The sequence below is a fragment of the Balaenoptera acutorostrata genome, chromosome 10 (genome assembly GCF_949987535.1).
Source record: "Balaenoptera acutorostrata chromosome 10, mBalAcu1.1, whole genome shotgun sequence".
NCBI lineage: Eukaryota > Metazoa > Chordata > Mammalia > Artiodactyla > Balaenopteridae > Balaenoptera > Balaenoptera acutorostrata.
The window spans coordinates 87913136-87935722 of record NC_080073.1 but is presented as its reverse complement, the minus strand read 5'-3'; the positions used below and the strand labels follow the sequence as shown (position 1 = coordinate 87935722).

General features: G+C 40.3%; 1 protein-coding gene across 1 annotated transcript in view; it reads right to left on the bottom strand.

The window, feature by feature from the left end:
- The window catches only part of DCDC2 (doublecortin domain containing 2), a 163396-nt gene that overhangs the window by 93287 nt on the left and 47522 nt on the right, over positions 1 to 22587 (bottom strand). Inside the window, exons 3-7 of the mRNA XM_007197140.3 lie at positions 20740 to 20816; positions 20476 to 20607; positions 16093 to 16239; positions 13600 to 13654; positions 3972 to 4131 (exon numbers count right to left, since the gene is read on the bottom strand). Of these exons, the coding sequence (XP_007197202.2) occupies positions 3972 to 4131; positions 13600 to 13654; positions 16093 to 16239; positions 20476 to 20607; positions 20740 to 20816 (571 nt within the window). The remainder of the gene's footprint in view (positions 1 to 3971; positions 4132 to 13599; positions 13655 to 16092; positions 16240 to 20475; positions 20608 to 20739; positions 20817 to 22587) is intronic.

Here is a 22587-nt window from a genome sequence, read left to right as displayed (position 1 = left end):
TTTTTGGCTGTGTTGGGTCTTCGGTTCGTGCGAGGGCTTTCTCCAGTTGCGGCAAGCGGGGGCCACTCTTCATCGCGGTGCGGGGACCGCTCTTCATCGCGGTGCGCGGGCCTTTCTCCATCGCGGCCCCTCCCGTCGCGGGGCACAGGCTCCAGACGCGCAGGCTCAGCAATTGTGGCTCACGGGCCCAGCTGCTCCGTGGCATGTGGGATCTTCCCAGACCAGGGCTCGAACCCGTGTCCCCTGCATTAGCAGGCAGATTCTCAACCACTGCGCCACCAGGGAAGCCCCAAATTCTTGCATTTTTTATGCCATATTTGTATATACTGAGAAATGATCACCACAGTAAGTCTAGTCAACATCTGTCCCCACACATGGTTACAAAAAGCTTTTTCTTGTAATAACTTTTAAGCTCTACTCTCAGCAACTTTCAAATGTGCAATACAGTATTAAATTCTTGCACTTTTGACTCACTGACTCACCATACACCTTCCCTTTCATTTTGCTTCAAATTCTTATTGCTTTTCCCTTTCTAAGGAATAAGAGCCCTCTGGAGGCATGAATGTCCAAAATTGCGCACTTGGTTCTAATTACTAAAACAGATGTCATTAAAGCAAAAAGCAACTGCAATAATAAATGAATATGGAAGCTAAAGGAGTAATAAAAAAGAGAGAGAGATAAAGACAGATATTTTGATAACATAACATAGAAAATTTCTATAGCCAAAGACATCTGGAGGCAGATCTGATAAGGAGAAATAGCTCAATTTTCAAAAGTAGGGATTTAAGCTAATATCCTTAAACTTATCAAGTGATGATTTAATCTCATAAACTACACAAAACCTTTTTTTCATTTTCCCTGGGAAAATTGTTTTTGGAAGCCAAGATTCATTTTCCAGGTCATATGTTCTCTCCATCAAGATGAAAAGATACAAAATGCTTCGCCTAAACTCATATATGCTTCTAGATCTGTGGTATAAGCCTCTTATTGGGGAAAAAAAAAAATTCCCTAAACCTTCATGTGAAAGACAGCAGCCGTAGTTCTATGTTAACACTGAGATACAGCAGTGAAAAAGCTATCATCTGCACATTATAAAACCAGATTGCAAAATGTACACTGAACATGGGCAATTAAAACTGCAGGATTCTCTAAAGACACAGTAAGAACAGCTGAGGGCTTCTACCTTTTCTTAGCACTTTAAAAATGTGACTTGTTTCCGTGGTCAACATGTTTTTGTTACTTTGACCCCCACAGATACAACTATTGTTGAAAATTATTTGTGAATTTCTATAAAAACAAAAACGCTGATGGGGGGTGGTGGTGGGATGAATTGGGAGATTGGGATTGACATACATACACTAATATGTATAATATAGATAACCAATAAGAACCTGCTGTATAAAAAATAAAATAAAATTAAATTCAAAAAGAGAGAAAAAAAAGTAAGTAAAAAGAGTGGATATATGTATATGTATAACTGATAAACTTTGCTGTACAGCAGAAACTAATGCAACATTGTAAATCAACTATACTCTAATAAAAATTTTTTAAAAAACACTGATAATTCGACTTTTTAATAAAGTTTACTTTCCTGTGAAACATGGAAATGCTGATTCAGCCTCTTGTGTTCCCAAGTTTCCACGAATGAAATAACCTGAAGAGATGATGGTCCCCTTTCTTTTGAGGAACAACTACTGAATCTAAAGACTTTCAAAAAATATATTGGAAGTAGGAGCTGGTATTTTCATAAGCTAATAAGAGCCTCGCAGAAAATAAAAAAGTAGCATTTTATAAAAGCCTTTAATCAAAAATAATTCAGGAAGAGTTTAACATGAGTCCTGTTTCTTAGTGGGTTTTAAAGTATTACAGAGACTTATCTATTTTGTAACTTCCATCATTCATCCATCAATATTTATTAAGCGTCTCATCTGTCAGACCTGTGCTAATTGTTGGGGACTGAAAAAAAAACAACCCAGTAAGACATAGCTCACGGCCTTGGGAATTTCACAATCTAGTATATACTGATTAAAATAAACCCTCTATTATTTTTTTAAAATATTTATTTATTTATTTGGCTGCACTGGGTCTTCGTTGTGGCATGCGGGACCTAGTTCCCTGACCAGGGATCAAACCCAGGTCTCCTGCATTGGGAACGCTGAGTCTCAACCACTGGACCACCAGGTTAGTCCCAACCCTCTATTATTTTTAATGTTCATGGCATGGCATGCTTTTCCAGGCTAGCTTTTTCCTTTGGTGCCTACCATACAACAAGCATTCAATAAACATCCTTTGACTGCACTTTACTGGCCTCCCTGTTTCAGAGTCACCGGAAAGGATTGCACAAACTTAAAGATAAAAGCAAAACTTTGAAGATAAATCTTAATATGAGCCCACATGTTGCAGAATGTTAATGGGGCTAAAAGAAGTTAAGTGACTTGCCGGAAGTCAAGAGCAGAACTGGGACAAGAATCTAGGACTCTCAACTTCCAGCTAATCTCCACCATTTAAATCTCTGAAGATTTTAAAACCCCTCCACGTTCTTCTCTATGGAATTGGCTCCTTTCATTTCACCTGTTCTTTTAACTTAGTCTCACACATCTTTCTTCTGAAACTTTAATCATCTGAGCAGCGTCTTCTAAACACTCACACAAGTTCATGCTGTCTCCTCAGCTGTGAAGCCCACTTGAGCTGTAATTCTAACGTGACACTTCATATGGACTTTGAAGTGAGCTGGAGCTCCCAGCTGGAAGCCAAGCTCTGACCATGAATCTGAAACTTGATCCCATTCATCCTTTTCCAGGGCAGCCTGGCATGTCTTCTAGGGGGGGGTAAGTGGATCCCAGGGGGAGGGAGAAGCCGTCACTCCTCCAGCCTTGTCCCAGCCAGCCCCCCCGCCCACAGCATCACTCCACCTTCGTGCGCTCGCCCCACTGAGACCACGCTCCGAGTGAAGCCAAAAAGAGCTTGTCTTCACAAAAAACTAACATGAAAAATTCACAATTCTGACGGCACTCATCCTTAGTTTATCACTTTTATCTTGAAATCTTGTACTAATGCAAAATGTTTTAAATTATTTTATACCGTCTCTCGCCTGGTCATGCAAGACACATAACTAACTTTGTACATATTGTTTATTGGTAAAGTTGTGTGTGTGTGTGTTCTCTTGGGTATCAGTAAAATCGGTGAAACATCTTTTTGGAAAAAGTGATCTGTGACTAAAAGCAATTCGTAATGAATGTGAACAAGGGTTGTAGACACACAAATAAGAGAGATCAACAGCGGTTGGCAAAAATGTTAATCGAGCCCTTTTAGCTGGAACACAGGATGGTAAAAGTTACCTTTTCCAATACGACCACTCAAGACATATTTTACCTCAAAACACATGTCCTTGGGACTTCCCTGGTGGCGCAGTGGTTAAGAATCTGCCTGCCAATGCACAGGACTCGGGTTCGATCCCTGATCCAGGAAGATCCCACATGCCGCGGAGCAACTAAACCCATGCGCCACAACTACTGAGCCTGCGTTCTAGAGCCCACAAGCCACAACTACTGGGCCCGTGTGCCACGACTACTGAAGCCTGCGTGCCTAGAGCCCACGCTCTACAACAAGATAAGCCACTGCAATGAGAAGCCCACGCACCACAATGAAGAGTAGCCCTCGCTCGCCACAACTAGAGAAAGTCCATGCGCAGCAACAAAGACACAAAGCAGCCAAAAAAAATTTTTTTGATAAAAAATTTAAAAAACACGTGTCCTCGTAGCAGAATCTCTAATTACAAATAGAAATTAAGCATGAAAAACAGCAGGATCTCTCACACACAGAAAGTCTTCTTTGCAAACTCTCATATAGGACAATAAGGAGTCTTTTCTGTAGGCCCAGGAAAACAAATGGATCTATTTACAAATTAAAATTGTATCACAGCCTTAAGATAAGGATAATCAATAATAACAATATAATAACAACAAACTTACCACTGTTTGGAATTGTCTGCGGCGAACTCTTTAACTTTACATTCTGTTTCCCTTTCGTGGGTTTTTCTGAATTCACATCTTTTTTCCCTTTCCTCTTTGGGGGCTGAGGAGATGAGTTGTCGCTGGATCCGACTGTTGACTTAGATTGGCGATCATTTCCCTATGTGGCAAAAGATTAGACCCTTACTATCGGCTGATGAACTCCCTAAGCGATTACTACTCAGTACAAGTCACTCACTAGTGGTAAAAAGGGCAGGGGCGGGAGATGGGGGTATTGTACTGATTCTGCTGCTGTCCACTACCTACATTAACTCTTCTTGGTGACAGAGGAAGGGTCTACCAGAGGAAGGAGAATAAAAACAACAGCACTTGACAATTGTTGAGTACTTAATTGTACCAGGTGTTCTATGAAATTGTCTCACTCAATCCTCATAACCTGAGAGACAGGTACTGTTATCACCCCATTATATAGACACGCAAATGAGGCTTAGTGGTTAAGCCTGCCCAAGGTCAGACAGCCAGCAAGGAGCAGAGCGGGTCCGCTGTCTTAACCTTCCTCTCCCTCCTGCACCCTTCAGAAGAATCAGCAGCCAGCTATTGGATGAGGAATAATGACAAGCCCATTTGATCAGTTAATCTAGAAATACCTTCTTAACTGGTCGTCACCGTGAGTATATCAGTATCATCATACAAGCACTGTGCTTGTAGAAATCCCCTGATATTGACTCATCTGTTGGTGACTGCCATGGTCTCTATGAATCACAAATCCAGAGCAACACAGACACAAGCAGCTCAAGACCACATGTCCTTCATTCCTGCAAGGTGGCCCCCAATGATCACACCTTTGGTGGTTGCCTCTGATTCCCGTGTGCCTCTCGAAACAAAGACCTTGCATCTGCAAAGAGAGCTTCTCAGCATGAAGGCGAGGTTGAGTTCAGTGGCTCCTGTCACTGGCCCACATACAGCTCCTGGGGAGCTGCATAAGAATCCCTACAGTGGTGGCTACTGTACCCAAGGAACAGCTGTGCCGATACTCAGCCACTGCAAGAAACACCCTCCTAACAAGACAGCTTGGCCTTCAGACGCTCAGGTGCTACACTTACCTGAGTGTGTAAGGTGTGAGGCTGCAAGTAGTAGAAAGAATGCATGTTTTAGAGACCCAAAATACCTGTCTCAGAGCCACTGCACTGCCACTAACCACCTATGGGACCTTGGGGTAACTAACTCCTACCTTCTTTGAGCCTGGATCCTTATCAATTGAATGGGGTTGATGTACCTGCCGTTAGGTCTATCATTAGGATGAAATGGTAACGTTTATAAAGTAATGAGTACAGTGCCTGGCATGTAGTTTTGTTCAAAGACTATCTGAGTGCTTCCTTCAAGAGCAGAGAGTTAATATCTTTTTCTTAAAAATCACACCAAACTCATACCATATTGGGTGCAATCTTTATGCAACATCTGTACTATGCTAGTATCTGAAAATAAGTGTAGCAATATTAAACAAACAAATCTGCCTAGAAACCTACTATAACTGCCCATTTTAAACATTTATATATTCAGTCATCCAGAAGCATTTAAATAGATTTAGCTATCACCCAATTTAGAAAAATTCACAGCCTTACAAATGAAGTTATTTATGCTATTTTGTCATAGCCTACAAGAAAATGAATTATGCATAAATTTATTAACATTATGAAAACTTGTCCAAACCTATAACACTTTTTTGCATAATTTAATTTCCTATTCCAACTGCAATTTAAACATACAGTTTCCATTTAATTATTGCATTAACTGCAACCAGAGTTGGGTTTTTTTCTTTCCTTTTCTTTAATGATTCTTCCTCACAAGGCCATAAACTGCCAGGCAGGAAAAATGGCTAATGTGATTATAGTAGAGATTCCAAAACCATCATGTGAGAAGAAACCATCCGCCAGGTCTCACATTCTAGTCTATTTTCAAACAAGTCTATTCGTCCCAAGATTCTAAAACTTTAAAAGCCTTGAATGAGAGGAGTAACCCTTCTAGCAAGCCTACTAGAATGTTCAGAGATGCTGTTGAACTTTCAAGGACTGAAATGAAACTTAAAGAATGAGAAACTCTGGATCTCAGCATAATAGTTTTTTACCGCTCTCCGGGAAAACTCTTATTCACAAAGGGGTAAAACAAGGGAGAAGCAGATGCCCCATCCTGGAGTGTCTGGGGATTCATATAATTTCAAAAATCAGCTCTGTTGTTGAATATACAGGAAGTTCTGATTTACTACACCTCTGTTAGGGACACTCAAAAGGGCAATTTGGAAGCATCAAGAAAGACTAGTTAATTCCAATAACTATATGAGGCATGGCTTTGGTAACTGACACTCATGCGTTCAAATATTGATTAATGACTAACCGCCAGGCACTTGGTGAGTAAGAACTAAATTAAACTGAGAAAAAAGGAAGAACTGTTTTGTAATTAGAAGATGGGAAAGAATTTAAATGCTCTTCTTTTTAAAAAAGAAAACATGTCGTATAGCACAGGGAACTCTACTCAATATTCTGTAATAACCTAAATGGGAAAAGAATCTGAAAAAGAATAGACATATGTATATGTATAACTGAATCACTTTGCTGTACACGTGAAACTAATACAACATTATAAATCAACTATACTGCAATATAAAATAAAAATTAGAAAAAGAAAATATTGATTCATCTAAAAAAATAAAATAGATATATAATAAATACAAAGATATAAATAAATTATATAATATAAATTATATATACTCATTTATTTACATAGTTAATTATGTAAATTATAGATAATATGTAAATAAATTATAGAGAAAGGGAAGGGCAAAGGAATGGAGAGATGGATTTTCCTTTCTTTTCTGAGACTTCTGCATGTGACTCATAACTTGGATACATCGATAGTCATTGCTATTTGTGGGGCATAGGGAATAGGGGAGTTTTGCCATCTCATAAGAGCTATGCTAGTTGATAAAATAGTATTACTAAGTACCTCTTGTGTGCTAAATACTCATAACCATAAATATTTACCAAATGTATAGATAGGTATTATTATCACTATTTTACAGATAAAGGAATTAACTTTCTCAGGGTTACCCAGGTCTCATTTTTCTGCTACACTGAACCTTCCTAATACCCAAGACACTAGAAACAGTTATTATATAGAATGGTTCCCTAAAAAAGCTACCTGGAAGTAACAGATTACGACTTTTTCCCAAAGCGGAAGAAATCAAGAAGCAGCCAAATTTTACAGCGTGTCCCATGCAAAAACTAGACCCCATGTGACACTTCAACCACTGTCCTGCCTTTGCCTCACACACATACCAAAATATCTGATAGGAATAGCAAACCTCTGGCCCAAACAAACAAAAAACTAAAAAGAGCCCTTCGATCACCCCTCACTCTACTGAAACTGGGATTTTTTCAGTAATTCCCTAGGCTCTTTCCAACAAGATCCAATCAACTCAGGTTTCTTTCATTACCAAGGTAGACTCATTTTCAGCCCCCATGAACATGTGTCAAAGATATACGGGCCATAAAGCATCAAGTTTAAAATAATTTTGTTAGAGAGTTGCCGCACACAGCAGCCTTCACAGTGTGTGTATTTCAGCGATGCACCCAGGAGACCTTCTGAGCAGGGGACCAGACCCAGACTTAGGCTGGCATTTCTCTCACTGTGCATCTAGTGATGGGAAGTGTGAGAAACCCTTTTATCCAAATTGGCATCCGTTTCCCAAAAGGCAAAATGGAATTTGGGAAGCATTTGGAATTGACCTTGCTTCACCGTGACTTTGATCATGCCATTTTCTTACCAAAACCTTAGCAATTACAATATTTGAACCTGTAAATTGCTGATCACAAGATACATCAGCCACATGGTAATAAGGACAACAACTAAAGACAATTTAACGTCGTCTTTGGCTCTTTCAAATACGTCCCTGATTTTACATCTCTTCCACTAGAGGGTGCTTGGATTCCGTTTGGTGAGACCTCGCAGCTAGAGAACAGCCTCCCGCCGGTGGGTTAATTTTTCAAACTTAATAGGACTTCAGAGGATTCACTTATATCTTCCTTTTGTTTTCAAGGCTAGAATCACAAGGTAAAATTATTCTCAAGGTGCTCATTTCTGTGACTCCCCAGTCTGAACAGGGGTAACTTCTGGCATTCCCTGGCTGTTTTGAAAGGGTCTGGTGGACCCCCAGAACCCCCAGCCCCCGTTACCCACACTCCCTACCACAAGGGTGGGGCCTCACGGACACGTCACCCCTGCACAGCAGGGTCCTCTATGCAGACTATGGCAGCTTTCTCTATCTCTCTCTCTTTTTTTTTGAAGTTCTATCAGGCCCCCACCCACACTCTCCTTCATGCTGCAATACAGCCATTCCTAGAAGGCGGTGTGGAGAAATGATTTCCTAAAAATCCAGTTCTGTGTCCCCTTTGATTTGCATCACGAGTTCGGGGATGCCTTCCCTTTGATTGGACAGTAGTTCCAAAAGTCTGAAGCCTGCTTGCCCATAGTCCCATTCACTCACAGCCCCACTCAGTGCCAAGCGGTTAACGATCTTAAAAACACGTGCATTCTCCAGGGAACCAATTAATTAAAGGAAAGGAGCAAACTGATCCTTCTCTTAAAAAACAAGTTTCTGGGGCTTCCCTGGTGGCACAGTGGTTGAGAATCTGCCTGCCAATGCAGGGGACACGGGTTCGAGCCCTGGTCTGGGAAGATCCCACATGCCACGGAGTGACTAGGCCTGTGAGCCACAACTGCTGAGCCTGCGCGTCTGGAGCCTGTGCTCCACAACAAGAGAGGCCGCGATAGTGAGAGGCCCGTGCACCGCGATGAAGAGTGGCCCCCGCTCGCTGCAACTGGAGAAAGCCCTCGCACAGAAACGAAGACCCAACACAGCCATAAATAAATAAATAAATAAATAAAAATTAAAAAAAAAAAAAAACAAGTTTGTGCTTTTGGAACGCCTGACATAGAATATTCTCTCTGCGCGGCTCACAGCACTCACTCACACATCCACTAGACGGGTTTCCTGAGAACCTACTGTGTGCCCAGCGGGTTACTCCCCTCACTGAATATAACCTCCTAGAGGAGGCCCACCCTGGCCACCCAAAGGATACTGCACCCTCTCTCACTTTCTCTTTCCATATCCTCACGCATTTCTCTTCAAGCTTATCCCTGATTAATATCACACGTGTATTTGTTTGTCTTTTTCCTCCTCCAGAATGGAAGCTTCATACATTTACAGTTTTCTCTGGAATCTCTGCCTCCCCTTCCCCACAAGCGCTAAAACAGTGCTCGGGACATAATATGAACTCAATAAACGGCTATTGGATGAACGGGTCAATCAGTGACAGCAGTTACAATATGCTCCAAGAAGAAGTAGGAGAGATGTCCATCTGCCCTGCTGCTTCCTGTCCAAGTCACCTGCATCACTCACCTGGACGCCAGCCGTCCCACTGCCTCCTGCTTCTGTTCTTGCCCCGCCCCCCTTCTCTGCAGACAACACAGCCAGAATGATCCCTTAAAACTGCAAATCAAATGATACCACTCTCTACTTGTATCCCTCAAACAGTGTCCTGGTAAGGGATAAAATCCAAACTCCACGCATGGCCTACACGATTGGGCCCTGCCCGCCCCTCCAATTTAATCGCAGACCACTCCAGCCTTCTTTCTGCCCCACTCCTTTACGCCAAGCTCTTTACCAAGGGCCCTTGTGACTGTTTCTCCTACGCCCACCTCGTATGACTGGCTCCTCTATATCATTAAGGTCCCAAGCTCAGAGAATCTTGTATCAATTAGTGTCCTAATTAGTGCCCACATTTTATTGTCCTCATAGTACTTATCACCATCTGAAATTGTTTATATATTTGTTTATTATTTATTTATTTTATTTATTTTTGGCTGTGTCGGGTCTTAGTTGCAGCTCACAGGATCTTCGTTGAGGCACATGGGATCTTTTGTTGCGGCGCGTGGGTTCTTTGTTGCGGCCTGCAGGCTTCTCTCTAGTTGTGGCATGCGGGTTTTCTCTTCTCTAGTTGTGGTGCCCGGGCCCCAGGGCACGTAGTTTGTGGCACACGAGCTCTAGTTGAGGCGCGCGAGCTCAGTAGTTGTGGTGCGCCAGCTTGGTTGCCCCGCGGCATGCGGGATCCTAGTTCCCTGATCAGGGATCGAACCCACGTCCCCTGCATTGGAAGGCGGATTCTTTACCACTGGACCACCAGGGAAGTCCCTATATTTGTTTAGAGATTGATAGTCTGTCTACCCCCATTCTTCCACCCTCCCTACTCCCACACAGATACAGGCACTAGAACAAAAGTTCCTTGAGGTCTGAAACCTTGTCTGTCTGTTCATTAATCTATGCCAGTTGCTTGGAGCAATTCCTGGCACTCAGTAAGTGCTCACTAAACACACGTTGGATGGATGGCTAGATGAGCAGATGAATGGATGGATGAATCTATAGAATGCTTAGGGAGCATTGTGGAAAGAGAGGTAGACTCTGCTGTCAATGTATTTTTCTAAGTCATAGTATGGCAATATAATTTTGAGTCGTTGCTGTGTATGAGATGGAAATTCATCTCAAAATATAACTTGGAGTCTTCAAAGGCCACTTCCTCAAAGAGGTCTTTTCCTGACACACATACCTAAGTTCTCCTTTTATCTTCTTGCGTATTGTTCTATACTTTTCCTTCATTTTAGTCACACTTTGTAATTATATATTGCTTTGTGGCATCGCCTACGTAACCCTTGTCTCCCTGAGTAGGCCAGGGCTAAGAGAGAGTGTTGTGTCTTTTTGCTCAATACCATCTCCCTGGTGCTTAGTTCCATGCCAGACACACAGAAGACTTCACCAATCATCATTAGACGACCCAGTATTCACAGCACAGATCTTCCAAACAAGTGAGCAAGAAAGAGGCATGTATGTGCCTCCTGTGTATGAATTTTAAAACGGGAAACACATTACACATTTTTTTTAAAAAATCAGACATTCTAAATTTCAGAAGAGTAAGCACCTAATCCCGAAGTTCAGTAATTGTGAATGTAAGGAGCTGAGTCCTGATCTTGGTTCTGACATGAACTTTCCCTATGACCTAGGTCAGTTATTCACCTACACTTGGTCTCTGTTTAACCATCACCTTTCCAGCTGTACTGTGAGAGTTAATGAGCTCATATGTGCATGGTACGTGGAAGAGATTCCACTCCAAAGTCCCGAAGAAGAGCAAGAGGACAAAATTTCCAAACCCTAAGTTCCTGGTTTTTATTTAGCTTTATAGTGGCTAAAATATATTTTTCAGTTACTAGAATTCTCTCTCTCCCCTTGCTCTCCACACGCATGAAGTTTTGGGTCCTCTGTGGTTCTCACTGCTCTGTCTCTCTGTCTCTCTGTCTGTCTGTCTGTCTCTCTCTCTCTCGCCTCCCACTCCCCCATCCTCACTCAACAGCGTGAAGAACCCTGCTCCCTGCCAGGCTGTGCTGGGTGTGAGGAAAGAACACCACCATGACACATCTCTGCTCTTCGACGATGACCATCATGTGGATGAACTTGCAAATCAACATCTGATGTCCTCAGCCTCTGCCATTTACAACTACTAGCTGAACATTTTTCAACTAGATTCCATGATGACACAACTCAATGCATTGGAAAGTAAGCAGGTCACTCTTTCCTATAGTTGCCCTCTTCTTAGCCATAGTACCACCATTTTCTCGGGCATCCAAGCTCAGAAACTTGCAGTTATCTTTGGCTCCAACTGCTCCATTAATCCCCTGTATCCAATCACCTAGCAAGTCCTTTGTTTCTTCATGAGCAATAATCACCTACTGCTGCTCCCTCACCACCTACCTGGTCTAGCCTCTTACCACTTTATACCAAGGTTATGGAACTTGCTTTGTAATTGACACCTCATCTATGGCCTCTCACCGTGTTAAGGTTTTCTCCACATAAAAGATCTGTCCTTTCTAGACTGGACTTGGATCAACATTCTCACTTCTCTGAAGCCTTCATGAGCTTCCCTTAACTCAAGGCTAAAGACTAAACTCTACATTCTGACATTCGAGGTCATCTAAAACTGCCACCACCTGCCAAGTGAGGCATGTCAGCCTCCACATCATGAGGGGCCCTCTGTTCCAGTTGGCCTGAGGGACTCATTGTCCCCCTAGGGTCAGAAGCATTAGCTCCCTCCAAGCAGGCCATCTAGACTCAATCCTTCCCCTCCATTTACTCAATGGAGCCTTTGGAGATGCTACTTCTACTATCTGTGTTTCCTTTTCTCATTTTTAAATGCAATAACAACAGTACCTGCCTCATGGGGTTGGGGTTAAATAAATCACATCTGTAAAGACCTTGGCATGGTGTTGAACCCTCAAGTGTTCACTAAATATCAGCCAAAATTACTGTTTCTCCGTGTGCTCATCTCTGCTCCTTTCTTTACACTGTCCTTTCTATCTCCCTTTCCTCTCACTAACCTTCACCTGAATCTTAGGCACCTCAAAGGCACAGCTCAAATTCAACTTCCTCCATGTACTTTGGCCAATGCACATTGATTCCTTTTGTCTCATTCCTTCTGTATAGCTATCTCAGCACATTTTTTATATTTAGCTTTAGCTTGTTAGTTACCTTTTCAAACTATTTTCTCTATTTCAATTAGACTGTAAGTTTCTTGAGGACAAGAGCTTTGTCACAAATAGTACAATAGTTACAGCGAATGAGTGGGTATGTCTGTTGCTTGTTATACTGAGATCAGCACTATTTCTTCACACAAAATTATTTTTCTTTTTCAAGAACTTCACATGATATTACAGAAAGTGGGGAGGGGAAGAAATATCTAAATCATCATTAGGAGACAGTATCATTGCCCAGCAGCCACTTATTTTACAAAACACCAGTATAAGTGTTTTGCTTATTTAATTCAGAAAGGGGAAATGTCAGATCAATTCTGACCACTACATGTCAGGAAGTTCAACCAAAAGAGTAGAAAGAGAAGTTTCAGCCAAGAAGACCTGTCAAAGCAATACTCCAGCATGACATGGAATTCATCTCCATGAGGGGGTACAGACAAAAAATACAAATAGGTTAAGAAGTTACCTACTAAATACTTGTCACAGTTCCCATATAATGGGTATTTAGTAGACATTTGCTGAATTAACAAATAAATGAATGAATGATGGATGGAAAAGATTCTGATAAGGAGCTAAATATTTGGAATGATTCTCAATCTTTTAAAGGAACATAACTGAGGATTACCATTCTGTTACAAAAAACTTTCTTTTCAGTCTTGGTCAGTGACAGAAAACAAGACTGGGCAGACCACTGGTGTGACCTAATACAGCATTTCTTCTCATTTGTGTACCACTGCCTAGATTTCAACCATGGTATAAATTTTATCAGGTCTGTATATTAGGAAAAAGATATTTTGAAATCCATATTTTTAAAATGTTAGCTCTCCTTTAGAAACTTAGTTGTAACATTAATGTTCTAGTGTTGTTTCACATAATTGCCTATATACCACAAGGTGGCTAAGTTTCATTTCTTCGAATTTAATTGAAACCCAAAGGACAGTCTCTCTGTATCATACAGAAATATAGAACATTAATGAGTAAAGCATCTGATACTTACACTCCCTTTAGACTTTCTGGATCCTACAATAGGAGGTAGTGAAGAGGCTTTCTGACTGCGGAAACAAATTGCAATTTAGAAATCTGAGCATTATTCACAAATAATATATAAGGCAAGATAATCTTCATCTCAATTTGTCATCCTGACACGGAACTCAACTACTTACTGACATCAGTATTTCACAAAAAGTCCCATAGACTTTCCCAATTTCACAAAGACCACCATAACATTTCCAAATTCCATTCCAAAAGACCTTTAATTTTTTTTGTAGAGTATTTTTTTTTTTTAATTTTATAGCTACTTTATTTATTTATTTATTTATTTATTTATTTATTTGGCTGTGTTGGGTCTTCGGTTCGTGCGAGGGCTTTCTCTGGTTACGGCAAGTGGGGGCCACTCTTCATCGCGGTGCGGGGACCGCTCTTCATCGCGGTGCGCGGGCCTTTCACTATCGCGGCCCCTCCCGTTGCGGGGCACAGGCTCCAGACGCGCAGGCTCAGTAGCTGTGGCTCACGGGCCCAGCTGCTCCGTGGCATGTGGGATCTTCCCAGACCAGGGCTCGAACCCGTGTCCCCTGCATTAGCAGGCAGATTCTCAACCACTGCGCCACCAGGGAAGCCCCTGTAGAGTATTTTTTTATATAAATTTATTTATTTATTATTTATTTATTTATTTTTGGCTGTGTTGGGTCTTCGTTGCTGTGCACGGGCTTTCTCTAGTTGCAGTGAGCAGGGGCTACTCTTTGTTGTGGTGCGCGGGCCTCTCGTGGTGGCTTCTCTTGTTGCGGAGCACCGGCTCTAGGCACACAGGGTTCAGTAGTTGTGGCACGTGGGCTCAGTAATTGTGGCTCGCGGGCTCTAGAGTGCAGACTCAGTAGTTATGGTACACGGGCTTAGTTGCTCCAAGGCATGTGGGATCTTCCCGGACGAGGGCTTGAACCCGTGTCCCCTGTCTTGGCAGGCGGATTCTTAACCACTGCACCACCAGGGAAGTCCCTCTTGTATAGTATTTTAATTGATGCTTACAAATAAATTTAGTACTGTCTTAAATTTTTTCATAGCATTTTAAATCAGATCTCTAAATTTTCTATTTGCATTTCAAAAAATCATTTCCCAAGCCGAGTGATGATTTTGCCAGATGGCGTTTAAAACTATAAATTTCCATAGCTTTTATCATGTCTATAATGTCTACCTCTGATAGAAGCATAGAATAGTAAAACACTGGCATGTCTATTCAGGGAGTTTCTAAACCAGTCATTCTCACCAAAAAGTAAAAAATTCTCTTCGGCTCTAAGAGTAAGTTATTTCCCAGATGTTTCTATTATAGGAAAAGATCCATCTTGAAACCCAACCCACCTTGAAATCTAATCCTCTCTGAAAATAAGGAGGCCACAGAGATAAGGGTAAATCTTACTAATCTGTCTGAGTAAGGCCACCATGAGCTAGTTTTCTCACTGCTATCAAGTACAAGCTCTTACTGCAGTGTGTACTGCAACGCCCAGCAGCCTAACCCAGTATTGTTTAGCAAAGGTTGTGAAGGATTTGATTTCATGGATGGGTAAGGATGGTTAGCAGTAAGTCTGCTTGCATACTTCAAACACCACCCCTGAAATTCCATTTCATCTATTACTTATGAAACCCTTGGCTAGCCTCTCCATCAAGCTACACAGATGGCAAATTAATGGAAAACAAATTGGTGACATTCTGCTCTATCTCTGCCACAAATCACCCACCCTAGCAGAGGACAACTACAAAAAGTCAGTTTTCTAGCAAAGTGGACACAGAAAAGCAGCAGAGATGGATTGCAGGGCACCATGAGCAAGCCAAAGGGTCCCTGCATCCAGGGCTGGGGCTCTTCATGAAAATGCATGCCTTGGCGTCCATCCACTGGGCTGAAATAAGGCATTCTTCACAAATATATGACATCTCATAGAGGAAAATGGTCCACTGTGCACTATGTGTAGTTAAAAGTGTAATCTTTAAAATTCTGCACGTAATAACTACACACCCAGCCACTCTACTTATTTGTACAAAAGGAACTATATCATTTTTATATTTTACTGTTTTTATTTTTTAAAGTAGAAAATATTCATTTTTAATCACCTTTAGAAGTTTCTCTATGCATCAACTGAAAAGTTATTCGGTCTAGCTAACCAGTTAAGATGCTATTAAAACTTCTAATAACGTATGCTGTATAGAAGCTCACTGCCCACCCTGTATCTTTTTCACAAGAATAAGTCTTTATTATAAATTCGTAAGTGAATGGTAAAAAATACTATATAGTCTATCATGGATTCCTCAAAATTATATTTTCATGCAATAGTTCTCAATCTCCAATCACGGCAAAATAAACACCGATCAATTTATTTTATGCATGCTTTCCATTTTAACTGATAAACAAGATTCTATAAAATAGACCAGTGGTCAGCATAAGACTCAATGCTATTTCAAGTGATAATTAAAATGTGAGAAGTGAATGAGGATGCAAACTTACCCGTAAGACCTTCTCATCGTTGACTTGTCAAAAAGTAATTCACTGTAAGGCAATTTCTTAAACTTATCTCTGCCGACAGCCACGTAAAACTGCCCATTCTCCAACTCTGCCCCACTCTCAACCAGTTTTCCTTCTAAAGTATAAAGTCTGCCAAAATATGAATGCCAGTGATTAAAATTTTAACAAGCATTGCAAGAACTGCTTAAAATCACAGAGTCAATTAAAAACTCTGTTCTTAAGTTGGCTCATTCCTTACTATGCTAATTATTGAATTATAAATGCTTCAAAGTCATTAGACTCAGCTAAATGCCATTGCTATAATGCAGATGCAGTTACTCTCTAGCTGTACAGTGTTTCATCCCAAGAAACCTGACAATCTAACATAATGATCCCCTATTGCTGCCCTATTTAGATTTTAGAGGGAAAGAATTAACTTGTAGAGAACGTCGTGCTTTAAATGAAGCTCGGCTTCCACTGAAGTTTGATTCTTCTACTTATATTCTGTGAGCACCTTTAAAATTCATTTTCTTAATGCATTGGTCAGGTTGACAAGCTACTTACTGCATTCCATGCAAGAGCAGCCCTCAGCCAAAATTTTACATCCAAGCACACAGAACTGGGTCAGAAAACAAGAGGTGAGAGGGCAGGAGGTAAAAGAACCCATTGCTAGTATTAATGATGCAGAACTGCATAGCGTTCATGCTTCCTTTCTTTTTTCTTTTGCCTTCCCTCATCTTCCCAGAATCAAGGGATTTCACAAGAACTTCCCTTTACTGTAAAACTGCTGCTGCAAACTACAATATGTTACTTATTAAAAGAACAGTGATAACTTTGCTAGACGATTTAAAGTGTCCACAGAACTTGTTTAAAGAACAAGAAAAAACAGACTATTAGAAAACTACACCACAAAGACAATGCATGTTTTTGAAGGTGATAAACAAAAGAGTTAGTAACTGGAAGGGTTTTAAGATAATAACTTTTAAGATTCTCAGACTTCTTATATTATATAATTAAGGGCAGTGATAGTTGCCATTGACCTGTCTACTTGTTTACTGATTATGTAAATGGCCATATCATATGGAGTCAAGAAGTAAAACAAAAACAGCCACCAAACCCCCTAAAATGTGTTAGTACTGAGTTAGTATAAAGATGCTAAAGTCTTTCTTTATAATGTAATTCTATCCCTCAAAGTCTAAATACCAACACTTAACCCAGATATCTGGATTTTCTGCCTTGACCTACACCAGGGTTGCTGAACATTATTGACATTTTGGACCTGATAATTGTAGGAGAGGTGGGGAGGCTGTCCTGGGAATTGTAAGATGTCAACAGCACCTTTGGCCTCTACCTACTAGATGGCAGGTGGTAGCTGCCCCTATTCCCTATGACTCCGGACACCGCAAGCATCCCCTAGTGGCAAAATTGCCCCGGTTGAGAACCACTGGCCTAGATCCAGATATTCTTCTTCTTTCATTTTCCTTCAAAATAGGAAGATCTGAATCAGTAGTTAACTTTTATAGCTAGAAATTAAAAGGCAGCAAAGCTGTGACTCTGGAAACAGCCAAAATTTGACTGGTTTCCTCTACAGGTAGGTAAAAGATACTGAATAAATTCTAGCCTGTGATTTTAGCCTTCTTTTATATGACTCTTGTTGACCTGCTTTCTTACTTTGCTACAAAACGCAAGAATCATAAACAAGGAGTTGAACCAATTTGTGTGGGATGCTTTTGATATATATACTGATGCACAGGGAACCCTCCCTGTTCTGTTCTGTTAAGGGAGGGTAGGCGTGTCCCAAGTGAGCAGCAACCAAACCTCATTCACGTCTGGCATTATAGTAAGAATTAAGCCTCTCCAAGTATTCAGGTGTTCAGGGGACATATAACTATATTCTCATTTCTGTATTTGTTCAGGAATATATTTTATTTCTATGTATTAATTTGTTCATATCAATATATGTATGAATAGGTGTATCTGGGCATGCAATTGTGTGTATGTATCTTTGTGTGCTTCATATTATTTATTGAGTGGGTTTACATCTATGTATGTGTCAAAAGACAAAACTATATATCTTTTTTAAAAAAATCAGCATATAACTGTTGAGATCTGCCTTTACTCCTGATGCCAAAATGAAATCCAAAAGGATCAAAGATTTAAATGAAATTTAAAAGTTGAAAGACGAAAACATGGGAGAATATTTTTATAATCTCAGAGTGAAGAAGACCTAAGCTAATCATAGAACCTAATGATCATTATGAAAGATTGAAGATTTGACTGCATCAAAATTCATCATATCTGTGTGCAAAAAGAAACATAAAGAGTTATAAAAATACAAATTGGAAATATAAACATATTTAAATATGGAAACATATTTAAAACTCATATATGAGAAAGGGCTAATTTCTGTAATATATAGAGTCCCTATAAATTAATAAAATAAATGTGCAAAGGCCATGAGAGATATATATTCATATTCATATGTAATGAATATGTTCATTCATATATAATGGGAGATAAATGTATGGCATTTATTTACAGACTAGCTTGGTAGTTAACAGCACAGGCTCTGGAGCAGACTGCCTACTAGGTTTGAATTCCAGCCCTTCTACTCATTACCTGAATAATCTTGGGCAAGTAAATTTCCCCCTCTATGTCTCATGTTTCATGCCTATTAAAAGAGACTAATAGAATTAGTCACCTCATAGGGTTGCTGAGTTAATTAAGTTAAAAATGTAAAACACTTGGAATAATGACTCACACACAAGAAATGATCAGTGATGTTGTTGTTGTAGTATATTAAATAAATAAAATTCAAGAAACAATGAAATACTACTTTTACCAAGACAAAATGTTTGTTAGTTTTATAGTATAGATGAGAGCATGAAAAACAGGCCCTGTCATGCACTTTTGGTAAATTGGTACAGACTCTTTGGAAGACAGTTGGCAGTAATCTATCAAAATTTAATAGCATTCACCACTTGATACAGCAATTCAACTTCTACACTTTCATCTCTTAATAAACTCTGCTTAGATACAAAAACATGTACTGTAATAGCAAAAGGTTGAAAATGACCGAAATTTCCATCAAGAGGAGACTGTTAAGTAGATTAAGGTACACCCATAAAATGGAATATTTTGTAGTCATTAAACATAATAAGATAGACCTATTTGTGCTGATAAGAAAACTGTCCAAGATTTGTTGTTACAGGGAAAAAAGCAAGGTGTATTTACATATTTATTCATGTGTGTGCGTGTTCCCATTTGTGTTTCTATGAATTCCAGTTTCCATCCTGCAATGATGCAGAAAAGTACTGGAAAGAAAGACTGGGGAACCTGAGGTGGGAAAAATAGTTTTTATTTATATTTTTGTCCTATTTGAATTTTTTACCACATGTGAAGTATTATACTTTCAATTAAAACAATTATATTTAAATCACAATGGTTGTGAAACTATATATACTAATATATGTAAATATGCATACATTAATCTGTACCCACATTTAACTGAAAAACATACAACCATCTGAGAGCTTATTTTACCCTCTATGTCTATAGTGTTCTCTACCAGTGGAGTATGTTAGAGAGACTGGGTGAGGATAATATTCAAGAATAACTACCAGAAAACTCTTCATTGGATTTCAAATATTTGTGTGTCACATATTATATATAATCTCTGTACATGTCTATATTATTTGTAACCCTCCCACCTATGAGGTAATAAATAAGTGAGCCTCCATCAAGGTATAGTTTCATAGGCTTCACAACTTAAAAGTCATGATTTTAATCTTCAATTAAATATTAGAATTTGAGAAAAATGTTTTTGATTTCTCAAGTTTAGGCAACCCCACTTAATTATCCTCTCTAACTTGCCTCCTTCCTAAACCCACTAATACCTCCTGACATCTGATTTTTTTACCTGAGGCAAATAATTTGGACCATCAGATAATTATAAATATCTCCTAAAGAAAAGAACAGTTAATTAAGAGTCAAAAAGCTGGCTCACTCAAAAAAAAAAAAAAAAAAAAAGTCCTTCTCAAATAAAACAATGCTGATGCTTGCCTATTTGCTGTAAATCAAAAGAAAAAATAGTTAATATTTGTTGATGTGCTCTATGTGCCAAAGAATATAAACAGTTAATATTTGTTGAGAAGTTACTATGTGCCAAGTACTGTTCTAAGCTCTTTATGCGGATTAACTCCTTCTTAAAACAACCCTACAAGGTACGAACAATTATATACCCATTTTACAGATAGAGAAACTGAGGCATATAGAGCCTAACTGGTGAGCTGAAATTCAAATCTAGGGACCAGTGACTCCAGAGCCTCTTGGGAATATCCTCAGCAATTCTGAAACCCATCCACTTGCAAGATTACTTTGACATACCTGTGGACAGCCCCACTCCTCAGAGTTATTTTTTCCGTGACCATTTGTAGTACATGATCCCACTGATTCAAGGCTTTTCTAGGGATGAGGAGTCGAGAAGCTGGGTTTATAAGGTCTCCATTTGCAATCAAGCTGGAAAAAAAGCAAAGCCAGTGAGCCAAACCGTTTGACACAGTTATGCCTTTAAAACTACAAAATAAATCCCAACCCAAAAGGAAACCACCACATCAATTTTAACTCAAAATGTAAAGGGCTCCAACTTACAAGATAGCGCAGGGTTCCAGAAGCGGTTTTCTAAAGCGAGCTGACACATTGATCCTGCTGTGGATTACTGGTTTTACCTTCAAAAGCAAAGAAATACAAATCAGCGAGCTTATGAAATACAAAGCACCGAGTGCTTTTTTTATCCCCCTATGAGGAAAAATTACAGGTTTCCAGGGAACTGGCTGAGACCTGTGTTGCCTTTGTTAAAACCTTGCTTTTTTCTCCACTTACATAAACACTCTGGGCTCACCCTCTATCGATGGCACGTTGCCTTAACAGAGCTCTCAGGAAAAATTTCACTTAAGCCCTGCGCATACTGCTCATTATCTGTGCCAACAACAGAAACTGTTGAGCTATTATGAGAATTTTAAGGCAACTATTTTAAGCAATTACTTTCTGTAAAACAAAAATAAAATAATAAAATAAAATAATCCTATAAAATCTTGGACTCCCAAGTGTCCTCCCCCTCCAGCCACAACATAGTGTTTGGTCATCTCTCCTCACCCGCCTGCTGCCTAGAGTTTCTGGGTCCCCACCAGGCACTTGACCCCATCCTATTCTCTTGAGACTGACTTCATCAACTTTTCTTGACTTCACTTCTTCCTCTATCCACCAGCCAGACACTGACCACCACCCTTCATTCCCGAACCCCTTGCATCTGGGTAGGTCTGGTCATCTTTCCCGCTCCTTTTGCTTCCAGGGTCCAGGCTGCTGTACCGAGAACCACATGGCCCCTCGGGCACCTTGGCCTGAGACAAGGCTTTGGCATAGGCCAACCCTGTTCTCCTCCCAAATCAACTACTTCTTACATTTCCCACAGTGAACTGTCCAAATCCCTACCTTTCATCCTAAATCCTAAAATCACACTCCAGGCACACTCACTCTCAGCACATCATTTCCCTCCAAACTTCAAGAAAATAAAGGCCAACAGGCATGAAGGCTTTCAACCTCCCTTCCCTCCATAACCCACTTCATCTACATCTTCACCACTTTTCTCCTTTGCTGCCTGTCTCAGGAGAAGGATCCTTATCCCTTTACAAAGCTAAGCCCCCATCTTGATTTTATCCCCTGCTGCCTCTACTTGTTCCATTAAATAGCTAGGACCCTTCACCCCCATCTGGTTCTTCAATTTCTCCCTTGACCCTTTTTGGCCCTTTCTCTCCTCTTCATCATTCCTCTTCCTAATTCCTCCCACCCTATCCTCTCCTCAGTCTTCTGCTATCTGGTTTCCACTGAAAGAAAGATATATCCCAACTCTTAAGCTTGGCCTACAAGGACCCCCATGACCAACCACTGCTTCCTTGGTTCCCTCATCTCCCACCAACACTCCTTCCTCCCCAACCCGTAGTTGTGACTTTAGATCAAACCAGCCTACCCTCCTCCATTCCCAAAACACACCCTGAATCCTCTTCCAGGCCTTTGCTCATCAAGCCCCTCTGCCCAAAACGCCCTCCCCCTTCCTCCACCTGCTGAAATTCCATTTGCTAATCAACGCCCAGCTCAGTCATCACCAGTCCTTCCCTGTTCATCCTTCTTTACTTTTCTGTCTCAAACTGCTACGGCTACTATAGTATTGATGATCCCACTTTTCTTTTGAGGGCTTTTTTTTTCCTTCCTGATTTGAAACGGAGCTGATTAATAAAAATAGCAAAGGGAACTGATTAATAAAAACAGCCAACATTTATTTCACTATATTTAATGACAAGCACTGTACTGAGCAATTTACATGCCTTATATATCATTTAATCATCAAAACTATGCCCTGAATAAGTACTTACTATTTAACCCCATTTTACAAATGAAGAAACTGGAGCTTAATTAATTAATTTGCCTAAAATCACACATACT